The sequence below is a fragment of the Nicotiana tabacum genome, chromosome 8 (genome assembly GCF_000715075.1).
Source record: "Nicotiana tabacum cultivar K326 chromosome 8, ASM71507v2, whole genome shotgun sequence".
NCBI lineage: Eukaryota > Viridiplantae > Streptophyta > Magnoliopsida > Solanales > Solanaceae > Nicotiana > Nicotiana tabacum.
In genome coordinates this window covers 205552729-205571911 of record NC_134087.1, presented here as the reverse complement: position 1 = coordinate 205571911, position 19183 = coordinate 205552729, and the positions used below count along the sequence as shown (strand labels likewise).

At 33.4% G+C, this 19183-nt stretch overlaps 1 protein-coding gene across 1 annotated transcript; it reads left to right on the top strand.

Annotated features, from left to right (window-relative positions):
- The first annotated feature begins 560 nt into the window (after positions 1–560).
- LOC107765348 (GTP-binding nuclear protein Ran-B1-like) lies at positions 561–4943 on the top strand. Its single transcript, XM_016583985.2, has 8 exons — positions 561–778; positions 2144–2213; positions 2885–2941; positions 3079–3196; positions 3626–3715; positions 3804–3983; positions 4076–4153; positions 4588–4943. Exons 1-8 carry the CDS (start codon positions 776–778, stop codon positions 4655–4657), a joined length of 666 nt encoding a protein of 221 aa, XP_016439471.1. The 5' UTR covers positions 561–775; the 3' UTR covers positions 4658–4943.
- The last annotated feature ends 14240 nt before the right edge of the window (positions 4944–19183 follow it).

Here is a 19183-nt window from a genome sequence, read left to right as displayed (position 1 = left end):
TAAAGACTGTTGAACGTTTTCTAATCTTGATTCACAGTTGAAGGTCTTCTAGGTCTTGATCAATTGTTATTTGTTAATTCTTCTTTAAGAAGTAAGGGAAGACAACGAACACTGCTGACTTACGTACACAACCTTTCAACATAGGCACAACTGGATATTGAAAACATAAAACATGTTTCTTAATCTTTTTGAGATGGTAGAGTCTCGTGATGATAACGTGTAATAAAAGAATAAAAGTAGAGGAACAATATTGCAGAGAAAGAGAGAGAATTCTTATTGAATTTTGGGATCAATTACAATTGAATAGAACCTTTCTATTTTTAGGGGTATGGTGACTTAGCCACCAAGTAATAAACCCTATAATCTCTCTAAATATAGACATTCACCATAAATAGAATTCTATTTATAACACTCTCCTTGAATGTCTATTCAACAAATAATGTGTCTCGCTAAAACCTTAACTAAAATAAAACTCAATGGCAAAAAAAATCTACAGTAGGAAAAAAAGTACACATATCTAATAATAGCTTTATTTAGTTATGACATGACAAGTACAAATTTGAAATTCAAAATGTGGTATCTTCTAGAATAATAAGGTAGCGGAAAATTTAAGTCGAAAAAGTCCGAAAGTGGCGTCAAGTTAAAGCCATTTACCCAATTTATAAACCCTACTTCCGCACTTCACTTTTCTTCACTCAGTGTCCCTTCTCTGTTTCTTCACACAAAAAACCCTAGCTCTCTCTACAAGCTTCCTGCCTTTTCCTTAGCGTTCAATATGGTGAGTTTATTTTAATTTCGTAGTCATAATCTCGTGTAATAGCTGCAAATTATTTATTAGCATTGAAGCGATAATCGACCGCAACTAGTTTGAGATTTAGGTGTTTATATGCTTTGTTGATTTTTTAGTCCAATCGTTCGTAAATTTGCACGAATTGTTTTATTATTGTTGGAATGATGTAAGTTTGAATCTAGCGGAAGTTGTATAGAGAATTTATTTAATCGATTTTCATATAGATTATATGTGTGATGGACAGCAACTGGTTTGAGATTGAGGTGTCTATCTGCTTCGTTGATTTCTTTGTCGAATTGTTCCTTTTATTCTGTTTAGAAATACTGGTCCTAAATTTGTACGAATTATTTTATTATTATTGAAATGGAATGGGTTTGAATCTAGCGGAATTTGTATAGAGAATTTATATAATCGATCTTCATATAGATGATATGTATAATCAATGGAATCTGGTATAAGATTGAGGTGTTTATATGTTTCGGCCAATTGTTCCTTTTATTCTGTTTAGGTTCCGTATTTGCGTAAAATATTTGTTATTATTGGAACAGAATGAGTTTGAATATAGTGGAATTTGTATAGAGAATTTATATAATCGATCTTCATATAGATGAATATGTATAATCAATGGCAACTGGTTTGATATTGAGGTCTTTATATGCTTCGTTGATTTTCTTCCGTCCAATTGATCCTTTTATTCTGTTTAGAAATACCGGTTCCAAATTTGCGTTAATTATTTATTATTATTATTGGAATGGAATGAGTTAGAATATAGCTGAATTTGTATAGAGAATTTATATCGATCTTCAGACAGATGATGTATAATCAATGGCATTGGCATGTTTTATATTTCGTTGATTTTTTTATTGTTCCTTTTATTCTGTTTAGAAAAACTGGTTCCGAATTTGCACAAGTTATTTATTATTACTGGAATGGAATGAGTTAGATTATAGCGGACTTTGTATAGGGAATTTATTCAATTGATCTTCATATCAATGATATGTATAATCGACTGCAACTGGTTTGAGATTTAGTTGTTTATATGTTTTGTTTATTTATTTCGCCCAATTGTTCCTTTTATTGTATTTACAAATTGATTCCAAATTTACACAGATTATTTTTGTTATTATTAGAATGGGATGAGTTTGAATATAAGCGGAATCTGTGGAGAATTATAGTTGCAAATTCTATATCAGTATTAGAATGATAATCGATTTTAGTATATGATACTTTAATTGACCGTTAAAGTTGTTTATATGCTTTGTTGCTATTTTGTCCAATTGTTTCTGTTCTTGTTTTTAAAATTGGTTTTAACTTTGATTAGTGCTGATATTTGTGAATTATATTGTTATACAGGCTCTACCAAACCAACAAACTGTAGATTATCCAAGCTTCAAGCTTGTAATCGTGGGTGATGGAGGAACTGGTATGTTTCTATGTTTAGCTGAGATTTGCATTTGTTTCTAGTACTTTTTGTCTCGAAGAGAATGAAACTAACAATATATTGGTGTCGAATCGTTTTTGTTCAAACATATGAAAGCATTCAATATTACAAAAAACTGTGACTGACTTTTAAGAAATCATGTGTGAGTGTACAACTTATGGGATCATCTGATCCCTGTAACTTCGGCTCAAACCTTATATATATGTTAAGATTCACCAAATAAGTAACAAATTATTGGTTTTCTAACCAAGCAAATAAAATGGGCTATGGTAAAATTTTGAACTTGAACCCATAAAATTCAAATTATGGATTCACCTCTGCTTTGGTTCGCGATTGTTGTACTTCTTGTCTTAAGAGAATGACATTAATATTATTTTGATGTCAAACAGTTCTATTGTTTGCTTTGATTCTTCCAAACAAATAAAAAACAATATTGACTATGCAAATTTTAAACTTTAGTGTATTGTTTAAATATAAAAATTGTTTCCTAGAGTATGATATCATCATGTCTAAGTTGCAATGAATAACACCTGGTGTTATTCAGTGAATATTTGTAAATTGAAGTGGATGTTTGTCAGAGGTTATTGGCTTTTGATTCCTTTTGTTTGAGCATCCTGTGGTGGTTCCTGTTGTAATTAGTATACTTTTTCCAGGGAAAACAACTTTTGTCAAGAGGCATCTTACTGGTGAATTCGAGAAGAAATATGAACGTAAGTGTTTGATTTTTTTTACTGTCATAAAGTGTGGTTTTGATAATCTGGTTCATTTTGTGTTTCAAAATAGGCTTATTTTTTCTTGTTTTGTTGTTTTCTCATGAGTTGATTGTTTATTTGTCTTTTTCTAACAGCCACTATTGGTGTGGAGGTTCATCCATTAGACTTCTTCACAAATTGTGGGAAAATTCGCTTTTATTGCTGGGATACTGCTGGACAAGAGAAGTTTGGAGGTCTACGGGATGGTTACTAGTAAGTGACTATTGACTGAAAACCTTAGTTTTCCCAAGCCTTGGCTGCTTGAAGTATGTTATTTCTGATTAAAGCTTTTACTATCAAATCCTAAGAGTGAATGTGTAAAGTTCAAAGCTTCTAGATGGAAGAATATTGCTGTTAGGTTGTTGGTTGTTTTGATGGTGAGTAGTTAGAAATATGTGATAATCTACAGCAAATGCTTCTATACTTCTACAACCCACTACTTCTATTTCAGGCTGGGCTCATTTACTTGCTCTCATCTCTATTGATCTCACATTTAACATTTGAACATCTACTTTTTTGTTCTATTTTTTTAAATGTCTGAACACTTAGATTTAGTGTCTAATGATTGTCATTAGTAATCTTTCTTTAACCTTTTGGCGACTGTGTTTTGGCTGCTCAAATATCTTTGCGTTAATTGTGCAGCATTCATGGGCAATGCGCAATTATCATGTTTGATGTTACAGCCCGTCTGACCTACAAGAATGTTCCTACGTGGCATCGAGATCTCTGCAGGTATTATGTAGCTGTCAGCATTACGCTCCATGTAACTTGTAATTGAGAATATAGGATTGAATCTGAACTGGCCTTCCTTTCTTTTTAGGGTTTGTGAAAACATCCCTATTGTTCTTTGTGGAAACAAAGTTGATGTCAAGAACAGGCAGGTTAAGGCAAAGCAAGTTACCTTCCACAGGAAGAAAAATTTGCAATACTATGAGATCTCAGCAAAGAGTAACTACAACTTCGAGAAGCCTTTTCTGTACCTTGCCAGAAAGCTTGCTGGGTAATGCTAAATATAATATTATCTCCTGTTTGTTTGAGGCATACATTCTGGTATTGTATAGAGATCTCATTTTCTTCTTGTCCTACTTATAGGGATGCTAATCTTCACTTTGTGGAATCACCTGCACTTGCTCCCCCAGAAGTACAAATTGACTTGGCTGCACAGCAACTGTAAGATCTCTGTTTCCCTTTGTTTCATTATTTTTTGTTTCTGCTGATAATTAAGGGTTCTATACAACTGAGAAAATTGTCAGTGAGTCTGACAATGTCCGATAAGAATGCTGGTTCATTGCATCTTAATATGTATACTAGAGTTAGACGACAGTCTACAAATATTTATTGCATCTTAATATGTATATCAGAGTTAGAAGACGATCTACACATATTCATGCATCTTAGTTTGTATATCATAGTTGTACATATGATTTTGTTCCTAACCCTCCCTTTCCATATTTTAGTAAGAATAAGGATTAGGTTCCTCTGTTAGGTTAGACCATGCAAGTTGAACCTGTCGATTGCTTGTCTGAGCTTGGAAAGGCTGTCTAGTGCTTGAAATTTTGTTTGTTGTTTATATGAGTTTTAACCATACTCCTCTTCATATTCAGGCATGAACAGGAGCTTTTGCAAGCCGCTGCTCAGCCACTTCCCGATGACGATGATGAAGCTTTTGAATAGAAGGAATAGCTCAGAGCGGATCAGTTTCACTTTTGCTTCTTCCTATATTCCTACTTATATTTTGTATTTCCTATATTAGGCTGCTAGTAGTTGACTTTTGAGGATTCATTTGCTGCTTCCTAGTATTTATAGATGGGTTACTAGTAGTTATGTTTGTCTGAGACCATGAGCTGTGGTTTATTTGGCTAGATAGTGTTATATTCTGATCCTGATGTAAGCATGCACATTCGCGAGCTCGGTTTGAGCTTATTATAATGTTACTTGCCTACGTAGTTTTCCCTCTGAAGATATTTGGCGCTGTGCTATATTCTAGGCTTCCTAGATTGCCTAAGTCTTTCTTTATAGTTGATGATTACTAGTTGTATTCAACATGCGGCTGGTGCATATACACTTAATTAGTTGTCAAATGCTGTGGAAACGTTGGCAATCAATAGTAGCATAAGTTGTACTAATATTTTGTACACTAAAAGAACTTCCATAGTCGATGCTGCCACTTAGAACTCTTTGTAGTTTATATCCAAAATTTGCAGAGTTATAGCTTCCTTTATTATTCTAACTTACAATAGATAAAATTACTGTCTTAGGGGATTTAGTCCAGCTGTTTGGCAGTTGCTCTTTGTGGTTTATATCCAAAGTTTGCAGAGTTATAGCTACCTATGTTCTAACTTCTAACAAATAAAACTATACAGTATTATGGGATTGGGTCTAGCTGTTAGGCAGTTGCTCTGCTGTAAGATTTCTCATGGATTTGGAAGAAGATTCTGAAATCCAGTTGCAACCTTCATTTGGTATCAAATACGTAGACAGAGTTATTTGGTACATGTGTTAGTGGGAGATAAAAAATATCTCATGGAATTAGTCGACACCGCTGTTATCAAAAGAAAACAGAAAAGAGGAAATACCTTCTTTTGCTATGATTTTTGTCACCCTAGAGGCCCATTGTATCTTTACCTTCACCCCTAATTTCTGAAGGCATGGATAGATTGTATGTGACTGAAAAAGTTGACCAATACAAGATAGTAACAATTTGCTAATATAATGTCAATGAGACTTCTATGGATTAGATTGAAGCTGGTACTACTCAGCCTAGTGCAAGACTAGACATGGTTAATCCTGCAACAACACAATTATGATATGTTCTATATTTGAAGTCATTAGTCGGAATTCTACTAATCTGGATTTGCGCTGAGTAGGTCCACTAAGAGGATTAAAGCATTGTCTATCAAGAAGTTCTTCGTTCCCAGAATTTGATCTCGAGACTTCTAATGTACAGAACATCAAAATTAAGCGTTTAGTTTGGTTGTTGAAACTTGCTTTTGCTGCCGTGCAATTTTTCGACTGATTTGCTCAAATTGTGGCCTTATATTTAGAATTTGGCAACTTTCCCAAAATAAGACTACTACAACAATAACAATCCAGTATAATCCCACCAGTAAGGTCTGGGGAGGGTAGTGCGTTCGCAGACCTTACCCGTAACCTGAGTAGAGAGGCTATTTCAGATAGACCCTCGGCATTCCTCCCCCCAAGAACTCCCACCTTGCTCTTGAGGTGACTCGAACTCACAACCTTTTGGTTGAAAGTGGAGTGTGCTCACTACTAGAACAACCCACTCTTTTCCAAAATAAGACTAGTGGTCATAAATTCGAACATGGCCACTAGGTCTAAAATTCATAACTAATATCCAGACGGCGGGTCTAATTTTGGATAAAAAAACGACCAACTTTTAATACAAGGCCACAAAAGTAGCCGATAAGTTTATTCTTTTCAGTTTTTAGATAAAAATCTTCTTCCACTCACAAAACTTTAATTTTTTCAAATAAAATGTATGTTCAAACACGTCAACATTCGAAAATTATTTTTTAACACAACATCAAAAACTCTTTTTTCAAGTTTCAACCAAATCTATGTCCATACGCTAGCTCGGTGTACTCCCATAGGTGAGGTCTAGAGAGGGTAGTATGTATGCGGACCTTACCCCTACCTTGTGGAAGCATATAGACTAAACTAAATATAGCCATCATATGTATAATATATATATGCATGTACATGTGAAAAATCGTATATAATTAGTGTATAATTTATGTATACCAATTTGAAAAAGTAATTGGAGTTTTAACTATGGGGAATATTGTGAAGGTTGCCTTATGCCGAAAGGGGAGGGGAATAATAATCCCTTCGGGATTGGCCCAGTTGGTTTGGAGGGCGGTCATCCATACAGATGACTTAGGATCGATCCCCCCTCAATGCCTTCTTGGTCAAGTCTGTCGCACAAGGCTTGCCTAGTGCGATTTACATCCCCTGTGTGGTTTGCAGGCTATTACACAGTGACAAGTTTACCCAATGCGCATAAAGTATTCATCCAAAGGGCAGAGGCTATAGCAGCTGCGGGTTTTCTTGGGGTTTTAGAAAAAAAAAACAATGGGGAATATGGGCCCTGCACTTAGCTTTGGATTTATGGTTTCTGTTATGGACTGAGTTTGGCCTTGTCTATGATTTTCTGGGCCATGCCCCAAAGGTGGGTTCTTGATAAGATTTTGTGGTTAGTAAGAAGCAAAAAGCTTTCATTTGTCCCACAAAAGTCCAAAACACTTAGACAAAGCATGCATATGGTTCCTTTACTTCCTGCATTAGATCCCAAGTTTGTTAATAAGATTTCCAACATTTCAAGATAAAATCTTAATTGAGCCTCAATCAAGAACCTCTTGCTTTGAAGTTACATTTCAGCTACCAACTAGAAAGACAAATAGTCTTTAGACATGTAACAATAAATAGACATGGGCTTCATTTTGTTGGGCCTCCATTGTGGGACACCTTTGTAAAAGCCCAAAACTCATCTCCCTAAGTAAAATGTGACGTATCGTCCGTTCTATTTCATATGACATTATTCTTTTTGGTCCATTCTAAAAAATATTAACATATTTTTCTATTTTGAATCGTTCAGTAGGCTAGTTTCCATTCTTGATTAGTCAAATATCCTTGTATCATATGAAAAAAAAGGAGGTGTAACAGTCAGAGTCATACTTTTAATTAATCGGACACTATATCACTGCACTCACTACTCCTTTGTGGAAAAGGATTCAAACTAGAAGAATAAATCCAATTAGCCGCTCATCTAATCTATTAAACTAAAATAGTTGGCGCATGTATATATATATATATATATATATATATATATATATATATATATATATATATGGGGGGGAGGGGGAGGGGGTGATATATGTATAAATGTGTATAATCAACATATAATCTATCGTATACTGGCTTGAAAAATAAATATTAAATCTGGCCGGCTATCTGTTTAACAATCCCTTCAAACTAAGCGGACGGGAGACACACACATACACATACACATAGACGGATCTAAGATTTTTATAACATGGGTGCACCACTAAAAAGGAAAAAATAAAAGTATTAAGTGAGAATTAATCCGTATTTCTCTAAGTAAATAACTTAGCATTCAATCAAGTGCACCATTTAGCCTTTTTGGAGCATGGGTGCTAGTAGGTAATTTGATCAATTCTAAAAAACATGTACAGAAAATAACTAATTTGATGAAAAGACCATGGGTTCACGTACCCCATACACGAAGCTACAGATCCGCCCCTGCACACAAACATGTAATATATAATTTTTTTTCTAAAGAAAACCACAGTTTTCCTTTCTTCTTCTTCTTCTTTTTGATCTTTAAACAAACTTGAATGAAAACAATAAGACATGTATTAAAAGGAGATGTCTGGTTTATTTGTCTAGTCCAAGTTTAAACATTGAAACAAAGGTTCACAAAATTACAAATGATCTATTTAAGTAGTTGGGGTGCACCCTGTTCACCTTATTAACTTAGTGCCAATAGATGTGTCTCTATCCATGTTGGTTCAAACAGCACCAAAAAAATAAGCCCATTCCTTATCTTCCCCACCCCACTCCACCCTATCCTACCCCATACTTGCACCCTATGGTCTTTTTTGTGGTCATTTTTTAAATTATGTCGTCGTTAGTTGAGTTAGCTAAATTTCATCTTTAAATTTAGTTGGATAAATTTTTATTTTACAAAAAAATTATTTACCCACTAAGATAACAAGGATATAATAGATAGTAGACTTAAAAAAGGCCATTTTTGCAAATGCCCCACCACTACCCTCCATATTTGCATTGTATGGCCTTTTTTAAGGTCACACTTTATGTTCTCTCCCCAAGATACCAATGAGCTAGATTTCGTCTTCAAAAGTAGTTAAAGATGAATTTTTATTTTATAAACAAATTTACCCATTGAGCTTATATAGATACAATAGTAAAAAAAAAAAAAGTAGCCTGGTATACAAAATATTTTGTATTCATACAAGATCCGGGGGAAGGACCATATCTCTAGGAGTGTGATGTAGATAACCTACCCTAATGCAAGCATTAATGATTTCTTCTACGGCTATGAATTTTTGTTCAAGAATGAAATATTATTGGAACTGTCCATATCCGATTCATCCTTCGGAACCATATCACATCCCGAATATGATGAAATAGGATGAATTGAGACGGTATTTTGTAAATATGTAATTATCTTGAATATATTAACTATTTCTTCATTTTCCGATCACCTGGAAGGGACAAAAGAAAGATCTTGTTACTTTTTCAACAATTTCTAATCTCTAATGGACCTCTCAGTAGGAGTCGAACCCAGATGAAGTTCTGACCATCTGTTAGAGAAAAAAGAACAAACAGATCTTGTAGGATTCCTAAGAAATTCTTTGAATTCTTTCGAAAACAAATGATTAATCATTTGTTTCAAACGTTTCGTGAATAGCCAAGACATTGAGAAATATCCAGAAAGGCATTTCGGGAATCGGCCTGATTCTATCTCTTTTCGTTCCGTTCGAAGAAAGGAAGGATCCCAAAGAATCGATCTTTCTTTTCATTGTTGGAATAACTTATATGTCACACGGAGATAACTTTACCATTTCTCTAATACCTTACTTAAATATAAATATAATAGTAGACTTAAGAAAGAGCCATTTTTGCAAATGTCCCACTCTACCCCCACTTATTTACTGGACTGAGTACACTGTGTATTGTCCACTAGGCCATCCCCATCATTCCAACCCAAAAGTGGGTGTACAAAAGCTGGTCTGTTACTTCACCAACATGTTCAAAAGTACACTACTACTGGAAATTTTTTCTTGGCCCATTTTAAAACGAGGGCCCATGGGCCCATTTTAAAAATGATGGGTCCATGGGTCCATGGGCCCATTTCAGTTTTTGGAAATTGAAGGCAACAATTAGTAACTTTCACTGTCGGTGGGTGGATTGTTTCCTACTATACATGTTTCAAACTGCTATATAGCTGATCCACAAAGTGAATTCAGCCAAATTTTCTCATACATCTTTTCAAAAGTAGTACAATAATAACAAATCCAGCATAAACCCACAAATAGAGGTTTAAGGAGAGTAGTGTGTACACATCTTTACCTCTATCGTATGCAGGTAGAGAGGTTATTTCCGGTAGACCCTCGGCTCCAAGCAATCACACAAATAACAACAGTACAAAGAAGAAATACAGTAGTATAGAAGTCAGGGAAGCAGTAACAACAACAAGAAAAAAAAATAGAACAACCAAAACACAAGCAATATCAGGTAGTAGTAGAATTTTAAGCATATGAAAATACTAAAAGATGCTACTACTATTACTATCGGAAAGATAGGGAAGACGTGCAACTGCCTACTAGCCTTCTACCCAAATCCTCGCCCTCCATACTCGCCTATCATCTTTTCAGAAGTAGTCATCTCTTTAGAGGCAGATTCAAAATTTAAAGTTTACGGGCTCTGAACCTGTCATCGAATTTATAGCTCGTATTAATTATTAAAAATTAAATATTTATACATATTTAATTAATTTCCTAATACAAATATATAATCTGAATAAAAGTTGTTGAATTCATCTGAACTCGTAGCTAATAATATTGTAGCTCTGCCCTGATTCTATCTACTATTATCCTGAATGGTTACCCTTTGCCTTTGTCCCTACATGTTTTGCTACTCTTTTGGTGAATTGGCAATTCATTCTTTTCCTTCTTTATGATAACACACTTCTTAGAGATCCATCTGTCTTCTTACATGTACCTATATCTAATATGCATGCATAAAAAAATCAAATAATCAAACTTGTAACGTGTCAAAAATTTACAAAAAAATTAAACCTAAAATCACATTCACAAGCTAATTAAGTGTTATTTTCTTTTCATGTTTATGATCATGACACATTATATATATAGGTAGTGATATGTAAAAATGAAAGGGACATAGAGTTCTTGAAATAATAAATTTGGGAGTTCTCAAGTGTCACATGGACTATCATGTGATGATATGGATTTTCAAGAAATGAACATGAATCCTCTTATGGTAGGGTAAAGGGGCCATGATCATGAGATGAGATAGAGAGAAAACTTTAACACATTGGCGGCCGGAAGTAGAGGCGAATTCAGAATTTAGAATTGACGAATTTATTTTACTTATATATTTGTTTATGTTAATATAAATTGAGTCGGAAGTAATGGATTTAGCTGAACTCACATACAATTCACTTATATCGGAAAAGAGATAAATGGAAACCAAAACAAAGCAAGAAGGTGGTTGGATTGGGGGGGGGGGGGGGGGCGGGGACCATATGGGCGGAGTTAGAGAAGTCGAACCACCTTCGCCGGATAATTTTACTACATATTGAGCAATATATAGTAAATGTTGAATCCTTCTAGCTTTTACGTGCGCTTACTTCTTTAAATTTTGAATCTCCTTACTGAAAATCGCCGTTTGTAGAGAATGATTTGTAGTAGGACATGTTGGGGCACAGTAGCATGTGGCTAAGCTCACAAAGGAAGAAGCAGAAAGAGGAGGAAAGCAAAGAAGTGTCCTTTTCTTTGCAGCAAGTAATACTTACTAGTGAGGCAGAAGTGAAATGCAGCTTAAGGTTGTGTACAATAAATCCTTGTAATCCAATCCTTTTTTGAACCCCGTACGTAGCGGGAGATTGGTACACTGAGTTGCTCTTAGAATCGGCTAGATTAGATTGTCGTCCCATAGATTATGAGTCCAAAATATAATTTTTGTTTTTTTGCCCTTCTTTTATTTTGTTAGAGGAGTAATTGAAGCATTAATGAATCAAGAATTTAAACGTCATGGATTCTCAACTGACAGAGCGAGTTTAAAATGTAAATCAAACTATATTTACAATTATTTTTTATGCACATATAATGGATTTGACACCAAAATACTGAATATATTTGTTCCTCACTTTGTGTTTGATATTTGTATAGGAGCCCGACTGATTCAGATTCATACAACGTAAGAACCATTTAAGGGGTAGCTCTTCCTACTAGACTTTTTTCCATTCCCAAGGCTCGGATTAAGACCTCTGGTTAAGAGCGTAGAGATCATGTATACGTCCCACTACAACCTTTGATGGTGTTAATGGGCGCTATCTTTAGTTACTCCCACATTATTATCAAATTAAATACTATATATGGTGATATAATAACTTACCTAAACTATTGGATTTAATTTTTCCACTAATTGCATATTTTTCATTTTTCATATATGCCTTAACCACCTGAGCTCTCTGAAATGTCATAGTTTCTCTTTGCCAACTTGCTATTCGGTCCATCTGAAAGACAAATGACAAAACATTGACACGATATATTATATGGGGGACATAAAATTACAAACTTTGTATTTCATGTTTGCATCTTACTGTATTATTTAGTAAAATCATACATCCGTTTTCGTTTATTTTTTGGCTTAATTATCGTGTATTCGGTATTGTACGCAAAAGGAAAAATGACGTTGTACAGCCGTTATAGAAATAATAGCCAAAAAAATGTATAGAATTTGTATATTTTTTGTATATATATACAGAAATTACATAAATTTTATACACTTTTTCGGCGACCAGATGTAAATAGTTTTTGGCGCGGGCTAAAAGTGATAATACCCTGACTAAAAATCTGTTATTAATAATGGAATATCTCATCAATTCCACCATATTGTTTTGTGGTCTACGATCGTTTTCACTACGAAAGAACTCTCATTTTCAATCTGCTTATATATACTTAAAATTTACAAGTATTAATAAAATGCTTAGAAATGTTCTATATATCTTTTACAATTATTTCAAATATGCCGAAGCCAAGTTTCTATTACATATCTTGAGTTGGAGGATATTTTTAGCAATGCATTAATTAATTTTTACATATTTAGGTAATTTTTACATATATAGGTAACTTTTACATTGAAAAATGAGAGAAAATTACGTGTGTCTATTGCATTGTTTACTTATATTGAAAATTGAAATCTTCAATTCTCAATTATCATAGGGGATAATAATTTTTGTTCACATAGCAATATAAGACTGATTATATACTTATTTATATCTTTTTTTTTTTGGAAAACATAAAATAAACAAAATGTGCCTCTTCCCTAATAATTTTGATATTATATAATTCAAAAACAAAATATTTTCACATCTTAACAATGACAAAGTAATCAAAATCATGCATTGTACATTTAAGAATTATTTAATTGTAACTTTCACGAGATTTTCGAAGAACGAAAATTCTTAGAAGAAAGAAAAAAAATATTTAAATTAGAAGAAAGCATGACCGTTGGGAAAAGAGATAAGCAGACAAGATAGGTTTTAAAGAGACAAAACACATAGCATAAAACGCAGCATTAGTTTATAAATAATTAAACGTAAACTTTATTTAATTAGACACATAATTAGATTGTTTCTCCCAAAGTGGGATAATTTGCTTTAGAATTTATAAATGGTCGCAAAGTTTAAAAATTCGGGTTATACTGTTGGAAATCATAACTCCGACATTATAAAACACATTTAATTTGAACTAACTAATAGGAGTATCAATTGGTATAAAGTTATATGACATAAATGTAATCCTAATTAAACCGAAATTGATATTGTTATACCCATAACTAAATTATGGGTGAAAAAGGGCAGTTTAGTGCATAAGGTATTTCACGCTTACGTATGGTTCGAGAAAGGGTAGCACCCCAAGGGGTGTGATGCAGACAGCCTGCCATAATGCAAGCATTAACAGCTGCTTTCACGGCTTAAACTTGTGACCTATAGATCACACGAAGACAACTTTACCGTTGATTTATGGCTCACCTTCTATGTAGACAGTCTATCCTAATACAAGTATTAGTGACTACTTCCACGGTTAGAGTCCGTGACCTATAGGTCACACGAAGATAACTTTCTCGTTATTCTAAGGTTCCCCTGCTATATATGTAGAAAACGTATCCTAATGCAAGCATTAGTGATGACTGCTTCCACGGCTTGAACACGTGTTTTATAGGTCATGAAAATAATTTTATCGTTGTTCTAAGGCTCCTCTGCTATATATGTAGACAACATATCCTAATGCAAGCATTAGTGATTGCTTCCACGGCTCGAATCCGTTAGTCACACGGCTCGGACCCATGACCTATAGGTCACGCAAAAATAATTTTATTGTTACTCTAAAACGTCATTTTTATATAAACAACCTACTATAATATAGGTAATAGCAATTATTTTCACGACTCAAAAACATTAATTTACATGCAATACCAAGATGAAAAGGAAAAGGTAACAAAGGTCATGATAGATGGCAGTGAAACAATAATAAAATATAGGGGGGTTAACTGAAAAAGCAAAAAAACAGAGGCCTCGAATTACGAGGGTTTCTGAGCAAATAAATGAAAGAAAATTAGTATTTTAACTATGACGAGGGGTTCGAAAAAAGTACGGATTGGTCCGTGAAGATTCTCTAACTGGCAGTGACAGAGTTTGTTATCTTTGTGTACTTAACAAACCAACCTGACAATTTTATCTTTTTACACTTTATTGAAGTATGTGATTCTTTTTTTTTTTTTTTGGGTTTTTGCTTTCCATTTCTACCCTTTTTAATCAACTTAAAATAATCCAATTTTTTAATTTAATTAACTTAATGTTGCAACTTGCAATTAATCATGGGTTTGTTTGCGGGGTTTGGCTCTGCTCCATTACTTTTGGCTCCAATAAATATCAATACACTTACAGATGGATGACACATGTTCATATAATTATGAAGGGTTGAGATTATCGCCTTTTAATTTATTCTTATTTTTTTTGTTATTTTCCATCTTTTGCGAACCTGAACAAGAACAGTAATAGTTCCAACTGACTATTACATCGAGTATGACAAAACATGTACCTAGTGCATTTATTTTTTATTTTATTAATTAATGGCATTAATTACTGATTTTCTTCTTATAAAAAACTAACCAAATTTTATTCTATTAACCAATTAATTCATAAATATAATTTTTTATAAGTATACAATACACTCGATAATTTTTTGCTTTGTGACACTCTTTGCTATGTTTGTGCATTCATGGAGGGAATGATTGGCTTTGGTATTGGCAAGAAATAAGTACATTAGAAGGATAAAATTTTTGACGCCAACATGTTCCTTCTTGTTCCATGGAGAATAACACAAAAATATAAGAATAAATTAAAAAGCAATCTAAGCCCTTCATAATTATATGAACACGTGTCATTCATCTGCATGTGTATTGATGTTTAATGGAGCCAAAAGTAATGGAGCAGAGACGAACCCTTGTTTGCATGCCCTCTCTTACTTCATATTTGCCATTTTCATTAAACGATCTCATGCGGTGGATGGATGGTATTCCTAACCATTAATCAAAAGTTTCGGGTTCGTATTTTAAAAATTTTAAAAAAAATAATTTAAATCCCTCCCCCCCCCCCCTTTAATGGGTCTTACCTTATGCAAATTCAACTCAATCTGGACTTCTATGCATATTTCGAACATCAAAAGAAAGAAAGAAAATTTCATTTATGAAAACATTGTGATAGTGGTTTTGATTATTTTTTTTCCAAATATTAGCTTTTGAAATAGTTTGTAGGATATATGATTACGGAGAAAAGTTGTGTGCTTATATTAAGAAATTTATGTTAGTTTTTTGTTGAGATTTTTAGGTTATAGATATGTTTTCCGAGTATATTTGAAAATTTTAAATTTTAAATTTTTAAATTTTTGAGAAGCTTTTCAAAACCTAATAGCATCACTCATAGGTAATACTCACAATTCTAAATTTTTAAAAGATTATATATTTAGAAGAGTCTCACAACAAATAAAAGAGTAAGTACTATAGCACAAAGAATTCGTTGTCAACTATTAACAAAATCGACTGAAATTTCAAAATAAGACAAACTTTGTATACTAAAGGCAAGATCAGCTTGGCTTTGAAATCTCCTTTTAGAAGAAAATAAACTGTAAAAAAGGAAAAAATAATTTGTATTTGACTATGTTTTATTGCCATTTGTTTCTTGATTACGATTTAATTAGGACATATAATTAGTCAAAGTTACTCAAAGTCTCTTTCAAACAATAAGAATTGCCAAGTTTATCATTACTATTTATAGGTTAAATTCTCAGTTTCCTTTATTACAATATAATGTCTCATTTTACTTGTGTCTTTCAGGGACAAATAAATTCAGAATTTCAAGTCTTTAGACTGGGAGGGAATGTAACAAAGTATTAGTAATATTTTAAACACGTCTCATAAATTTTTCGATTTTATATATATATATATGTAGAAGACGACAAGTAATTGAACTCATTACTCATAGCATAAGTCTATATTTACGGCTTTAAAACACTACTTTAATGACGATCAAACTTTGTGGTGGGATGATAAGTATCACTCCATCCTTAACTAGCGATCCCGTGTTCGAACTCTAATAATTAAGTCAATTTTGATAGAAAACGTTTTATCCCCAGAGTGTATTTTTCAACGCAAGTTCAGATTAGTCTCGACATTAAAATACTAATGCAAGGAGGAAAATGAAAGAAAAAAAATGAATAAAAAAGGAGAGTGGAGTGAGTAGAGGCGGACCTACCCCTTGGTTAGGGATCGCCGGCCTCCAGTAACTTCAAAAAAGATGTATGCATATATGCGTATATATCTTAAATAACATGTATGTACTTTGATAAAAATATAAAAAAAAGTATTCTACCCCAAATTGAAATTTTCCGGCTAAGTCCGATTAGTCGGACATTAAAACTCTAATTCAAGAAGGAAAAAGAAAGAGAAAAATGAATAGAAAGGGGGTGTGGAGTGAGTAGAGGTGGGGTAGGAGATCACCGACAATCACCGACCTATGATAACTTCGAAAAAAATATATGTATATATGCGTATATATCTTAAATAACCAGTATATACTTTCGTATATATCTTAAATAACCAGTATATACTTTGATTGGCACAAATCTTAGGCAACTGCATTAGTCGATTTAGGGAGCACAACTTGACTTTTAGTCCGTTGTCTGATTTCAATTCCGGTTCCCATACTTGTTCAAATTTTTATTTGACTGTGAAGCCCTGCCACTTTCAAACCCTGTGTCCGCCTCGAGGAGTGAGGTAATTTTTTTTTTTTTTTTTTTTAGAATTTAGAAATAGTGAAGTGTGGTTAGGAAATTTAGTTAAAAGGGTATGAATGGAAGTGAATAAAACAAGAATTGTGTGTACAAACAAGAAGAAGAGAGTGAATTGATCTCATTTGGACAATAAAAACAAAAGAATAGCTGGAAAACGTCTAATAACCCTATAGTTCACTGTTTTTGAACTTTACCTGCAGAAGCTAAAGCTCATCTCACAATTTGATGTAACTTCACAAAAAAGGCAAATAGAGATAGAGAAATGGACAAAGAAAACCATAACTTATACTATGATTGGATGACACGTGGCTTCCCATGATTTGACGTAGCTGTAGCCCACATTCAGACAGTTGCATTTCAGGAGTCGTCATACTGTTCATTGCGTGGACGAAACCTTCTTACATTACCCTCTATCATTTTATTTTTTGGTTTCCGACCAATTTGGTGTTCGGTATTCGTATTAAGACTCGGAGTAATCTTGATTTACATCGCGTAAGGTTATTCAGGAATTGAACCCGTCCATAATATTTAGTTAAGCCTGTAGTGATCAAATTAAAGGGAAGTGCATAAATGGTAAAGTTGTTGTCATGTGACCAGGAGGTAATCGGTTCGACCCGTGGAAAAATAGCCTATAGCAGAAATATAGGATAAAGTTGCGTATAATAAACTCTTGTGGTCCGGCCCTTCCCAGAACCCTTTCTCCTCCCCCTGCGCGCACGTGCATAGTGAGAACTTAGTGAACCGAACTGCCCTTATATAGTGATCCAATTCATTCCGTCACAATTCTTGAAAGTAACCTCTATGAATTAAAGTTAGATAAAATGTCTAAGTTGGTCTTTCTGTTGTCGAAAAGTATACAAAATATATATTCTTTGTATATATACAACAACAATAATAACATATTCACACTGTGGGGGATAATATATATATATACAAAAATTATAAATTTTACCGGCTATTATTTCTGAGAGCAGCTAAAAATATAAAATTCTCTTTATTTTTTGGTATCAGATAAAAATTCCAAATAATCTTGATTCATGTTGCGTAAGGTCATTAAAGAAAAAGCACTCCCTATTTTTTTTATATCTCAAGCTCGAACCCATGATATATGAATAAGGACGTAGTGCTCCAATCCATCCCATCACAATTATTGAAGGTAAACTCTATGAATTAAAACTAGAGAAAATGTCTAAGTATGTCTTTGTATTGTTCGAAATTAGTATTTTAATTTTATTTTTTGTTATATTTTGAGTCTACTCATATCTTTATTGTTAATAAAATGTCTCATTTTTCCCTTACCGTTAATAGAATCACAAACATAAAATGGATAGAGTTCACGTGTCATAATATTTCGAGGAAAAAAGTTTATGTTTATCTATTTTATTTTTGACGATAGTTTAAAATTATCCTCTGTTATACTTCAATTTGGAGCTTCATTAGGGGTCAAAGACAAAAGCAAAACATTTTTCTTATAACAGCGGTAAGATTAGACCTAAAATGTTAAAAAAAAAAAAAAGTTGCTCAATTTCTGACAATACATTAGCAAATTTGATAATTTTTCCTTTAAATTAACAACATAAAGAATTTTTATTATATTTGTATATTTTTATATATGGTTCTAGGTTTGCTGTTATTTTTATCGGATTACAATTAATGGTTATCGTTAAATTAACTTATAAAAGTTCATGCATTTCCCTAACAATAAAATAAAAGATATGGCAAATTTAATGCCATGCAGACATCGGTTAGCAGTATTCAAAAAGTTGCTAACCATCGAAGGATGTGGTGCAGCGGATATGACTGCTCTTCCCTTAACCAGAGCTCTCGAGTTCGAGCTCTGGGTATGGAAAAATCCTTGGTAGGGAGCGCTTTCCTCCAAATGGGACCCTACGTTGCACGAATGCGGATATAGTCGAGCTCCAATGTGGATACCGGACACCGAATGAAAAACTAAAAAAAATCCAAAAAGTTGCTATCTGTAAAAGTTTGTTAGCTTTGGACTCTTGTACTCCACACAATTTTCATCACAAATTTTGAA

Coding starts and splice junctions, on each gene's coding strand:
- LOC107765348 (XM_016583985.2), top strand. Junction 2,214..2,884: donor CGTGGGTGATGGAGGAACTG/GTATGTTTCTAT, acceptor TACTTTTTCCAG/GGAAAACAACTTTTGTCAAG. Junction 4,154..4,587: donor GACTTGGCTGCACAGCAACT/GTAAGATCTCTG, acceptor CTTCATATTCAG/GCATGAACAGGAGCTTTTGC.